The sequence below is a fragment of the Bombina bombina genome, chromosome 2, assembly GCF_027579735.1.
Source record: "Bombina bombina isolate aBomBom1 chromosome 2, aBomBom1.pri, whole genome shotgun sequence".
NCBI lineage: Eukaryota > Metazoa > Chordata > Amphibia > Anura > Bombinatoridae > Bombina > Bombina bombina.
This window is the reverse complement of record NC_069500.1, coordinates 1,064,297,623-1,064,302,397: the sequence shown is the minus strand read 5'-3', so window position 1 is coordinate 1,064,302,397 and position 4,775 is coordinate 1,064,297,623. Positions and strand designations below refer to the sequence as shown.

General features: G+C 41.0%; 1 protein-coding gene across 1 annotated transcript; it reads right to left on the bottom strand.

The window, feature by feature from the left end:
* Window positions 1–224: 224 nt before the first annotated feature.
* On the bottom strand, window positions 225–1,965 carry LOC128648163 (uncharacterized). Its single transcript, XM_053700823.1, has 2 exons — window positions 1,855–1,965; window positions 225–918 (listed from the first exon to the last, which is right to left on the bottom strand). Exon 2 carries the CDS (start codon window positions 896–898, stop codon window positions 263–265), a length of 636 nt encoding a protein of 211 aa, XP_053556798.1. The 5' UTR covers window positions 899–918; window positions 1,855–1,965; the 3' UTR covers window positions 225–262.
* Window positions 1,966–4,775: the final 2,810 nt, after the last annotated feature.

Here is a 4,775-nt window from a genome sequence, read left to right as displayed (position 1 = left end):
TCAAACATTTTCAAACATTTTTTCACAGAACATACCTGATGTTCATAAATAACATTACTGTCAAATAAAACTGTCAATTACCCACAGCGGTGCTAGTTCCCAAACCCACAAAACAAGATGGCCGTTATTCAACAACTGGACTCAACTATATCCCTGTTGAGTCCGTCCAAGGACACCTAAACTTTAATAGGGAACCCCTTGCCCCTATAAAACCAGTTGTCCACTCACCCCATGGAGAGGTAACTACTTAAAATCCTCCAAATCACTTGGCCATATTGCATACCATATTTGTCTGGGAACTAGCACCCCCGCCACCGACTGGACTGACCGAACAGCCCAGTCCCGCCAAACCCAATATTTTTCCTAATGCTTCTTTTATATCAAAAAGAAATAGCTGCAGCCCAAATTGGTTAAAATGAACACCATCTTTTAAGTAAAATTCCTCAGCCCCATCTACTTCGAAATCTGGGTGGAAAACTACACCTCCCCCCAACCTCTTAACAAAAGAGCTAACTATTTTGTTAATTTTCTTGCGGCTCTTTTCTAGCCTATCATAATCCCTCGCTGATCTCCAAACCAGCCTAGGAGTAATCTGTGACCAGATTATTTTAATTCCGGGATAAAGTTCCTTTATATTGCCCAGATCCCTTTTGATTCTTCTCACTAATTCTTTTTGAGGAATCATACCTAAATCATTTCCCCCCAAATGCACTATCAAAACATGAGGACGAGGAAACATTCTGCCATAGTCTAGAAACAACGGAAACAAGAGTTCCCAGCACATGCCCCTAATCCCAAACCATTTGACCTCCCATTGATCAACAGGACACCCAAGCTGAAGGCCGCCCATTTTCTTACTGGCCTCAGCATTGGCCCAGTATATAAACGAATGCCCCATCACCCATACGATCCTTACACCTAAAATGAAAGAAATAAAGAGAGTATTCAGGATGATTACAGTTCAAACATTCCAAAACATACGCTCTATTCAAGGTTTTTTTTTTTATATCCTTAAATCAGGCCTAACATAGGATTTATAACGACTTGAACGCCATCTACCAATCTTTTTAACTATATCCTCTCTGAGACCTAACATAGCGGCTTCAGTAGCAGCTCCAATCCGGAAAGAATGAGATCCGAACTCTAAAGGATTAAGACCCAATAAAACAATTGAACCTTTTAAAATGGCTCTAAATTGATACTGTGATAAAAAAGAACCATCTGAGTGAACCAACAAAGGGCCATCCTGCAAAGGCCGTATGGACCCATAAAGCATCATTACCTGACATGGACATATCTCTCCACCACTAGGGAATAGCACTATGTTCTTGCCTTTCCCATATATGTCCGTTTTACTACTTCTCAGTAATATTTCTACTCTGCTATCATTCCATATTACATCTTCTTTTTGTAAACCTCCTGAAACTTTTTTGCTAGGGCTTACCAATTCCGAAACTCTAAATGCCCCAAAAAAGGCCAATACAAAGGCCGTTCTAAACAATATTAATTCAAATCTTGATGCACAAATCTCTGCTAATACCACCCAAATTTTTTTAAGTAAAGAAAATGTAATAGGCCTTCTCTTATCTCTAACCTTTGTCTTTTTCTTCAAGCCTTTAATAACTTGACGGACCCAAAAAACCTTTGTAACATCAGACAAACCTAATAAACGAAATCTAAAAGCAAGGGCCGCCAATCTTCTTTCCATATTAGATGGTGACAAACCCACATTTCCCCAATGCCACATCCATTCCAATAAGCAACCCGTGACATCATCAGACCCTTCTTTAATTTCAGATTGACATAACCACATTTCCCATTCCTTCCAAACTGATACATAGGACGTCCAAGTACCTGGAGCCAAAGATTTTTTAATTAATTCAGCCAATCCTCCGTCCCAGGCTTCCAAAGTTGGACAGGAAACATCGCTCCAACTACATCCGCCTGAGGAGCCAACTCTCGAAAGCGAGACCACTGTGAACGAGATAAAGAATCTGCTATCAAATTAAGCTTACCAGGGATATGCTTTGCCCTGACAAATACATTCATACTTAAACATTTCAGGACTAGTACTCTTAATAAACTCAAAACTGGTAATGATGATGCAGATAAAGAATTAATAGCAGAAACAACACCCATATTATCCGTATGGAACAATATGGATTTATTCATCAAATCAACTTCCCACACAAACAGAGCCACCAGAATAGGAAATAGCTCAAGGAAAACTAGGTTCTTAGTTAAACCCAAATTGACCCACTCTTGAGGCCACACTTCTGCACACCAATGCCCTTGAAAATAAGCCCCGAAACCAACACCCCCAGCTGCATCAGTTATCAAATCCAAATCAACATTAGAGATCCTAGCTTCCATAAATATTGCAACACCATTAAAATTTTTAAGGAATTCCAACCAAACTTTCAAATCATCCTTGTGGCCTTTTTTAATCCTTACAAAATGATGAGGCTTACTAACACCAGACGTAGCCAATGACATTCTTCTAGAAAAAACTCTACCAATAGGAATGATTCTGCAAGCAAAATTAAATTTTCCCAGCAAAGATTGCATTTTTCTCAAAGTCACCTTACGGACCGCCAAAAATTGCTGAATCGTTTCTAACAAATCCACAATCTTTTCCGCAGGTAGCCTACATTCGATACTTTCAGAATCTATCGTAATACCCAAAAAATTTAAGGGCCGTAACTGGACCCTCAGATTTTTCCATTGCAATAGGAACCCCAAAATCAGATGCCATTGAATAAAAACAATCCCTTAATTTCAAACAAACGTCCGAATCAGGGGGACCAACAAAAAGAAAATCATCCAAATAATCAACTACTGACGAGAATACAGACTTGAATTTAACAACCCATTCCAAAAAGGAACTAAAGCATTCAAACAAAGAACAAGAAATAGAACAGCCCATCGGGAGGCAGAGGTCGATGTAGAAAAAACCCTCAAAACAACAACCCAACAGATAATGTGAAGAAGGATGAACTGGAAGTAACCGAAAAGCCGCCTCAATATCCACTTTAGCCATTAAAGCAAATTGACCAGCCTCTCTAACCAAATTAACTGCCATGTCAAATGATGTATAAGACACAGACGATAATTCATCCGGAATATCATCATTAACAGATCCACCTTTTGGGAATGATAAGTGGTGAATTAGACGAAATTTACCAGGCTCTTTCTTAGGAACCACTCCTAAAGGAGAAATACGCAAATGGGGGATAGGAGAGATTTTAAAAGGACCTGCCATTCGACCCAAAGTAACCTCTTTCTCAAGTTTAATCCTGACAACCTCAGGCCATTCTCTAGCAGACTTAAGGTTACCCCTGTAATGAACAACACCCCCTGAAGATGGAATTCTGAAACCAAACTCAAAACCATGTAGCAATAACAAGGCCTTATCACCACAACCCTTCTGTTTAGCGTAAAGTACGAGCCACAGCTCCATCCCGCTTAGCCTCACCGGAGTTAATCCCTTTTTCAGGAAGCTCCTGGGTTCCTCCCAATTTGTTCTTTTTGAAACACTTAATGGAAGGGTGGGATCCACCACACCCAGAGCATTCGTGTCTGAATTTACATGATGCTCCCCATTTACAGAACTTTTCATTGAAAGCAAAACAGAAACCTTTTTTGACTGTTGCCGACGAACCGTTTTGAAGAGATCCGCCGGCACTCCCGCGAAAGGGCTGCGAAGACCTTAACGGGGTCATCACTTTTAACCATAGACCCATATCACGATCGTCCCATTTCATCTCAGGCTTAACCGACAAACGTTGTCTAAATTGTTCATCATAATACCACCAAGCCATACCACCGTATGTTCTCTGAGCAGCGGCAATTTCATCTAAATAACAAAAGAGGGCTGCGCCTTGATCAGGGAACTTAACAGAAAATACACTAGCATAAATAACAAAAGCCTGGAACCAGTTAGTAAATGTTTTCGGTAATTTTCTGTAACGTCTTTTCCTTTCCTCCTCCTCCTTCTTGGCCGAATCCTTTTTTGAGTCTTCAGGTATCTCAAAAGACTGATCAAGAGGAAGGAGGGAAAATAATTCAATAAAATCTCTCTTGTATATCTTTTCTCTTAACTCGACCGTCAAATGCATGCCCAAAGGCCCGATAGAACACAAACAAGACCTGGCCAAAGCCGTGTCAGCAATCTTCAGCTCGGGACCCCCAGCCGCTTTATTATCAACATTAGCCACCTTTTGCTGGGATAAACCGACCATTTGAGATTGAGGTACTGACCCTACCTCTTTTATTCCCTCACCAACAATCCCTAATACCCTATTTTGGATAGCCAATTCAGGGGGAACCCATGAATTGGCGACTCCCCCCGTGACTTTGGCTCCTTCTAATTTGGCTAACAAGTCCCTTAAACCCGCTACAACAGTTATAGATAAAGGATCAGCATGCACACCAACTGTATCAACCCCCACATTCAAATTCACCACCCCGGATCCCTCATTACCTGTACTCGGAGACTGAACCCCTTGAGATGCAGCCGTAACCTTCTCTGTATTCTGGAAACCAGTAGCCCTGGGATCCGTATTAGTCATTAATTGCTGCCCTTTTTCCGTCTGTAAAAAAGAAACATGTGACAAACTCCCAGAAGGTGCCCAAATTCCAATGCCCCTACTAGCTGTAGACATACCCAACCTACTATACACTAAAACACCCTTACCCTTCTTAGCTGATGGAACCTCAAACCCTTCTCCCTTTAAATCCCCATACCTCTTGCGTTGTCTACCTCTACCTTGTAT

Coding starts and splice junctions, on each gene's coding strand:
- LOC128648163 (XM_053700823.1), bottom strand. CDS start 898: ATGGGGCATTCGTTTATATACTGGGCCAATGCTGAGGCCAGTAAGAAA.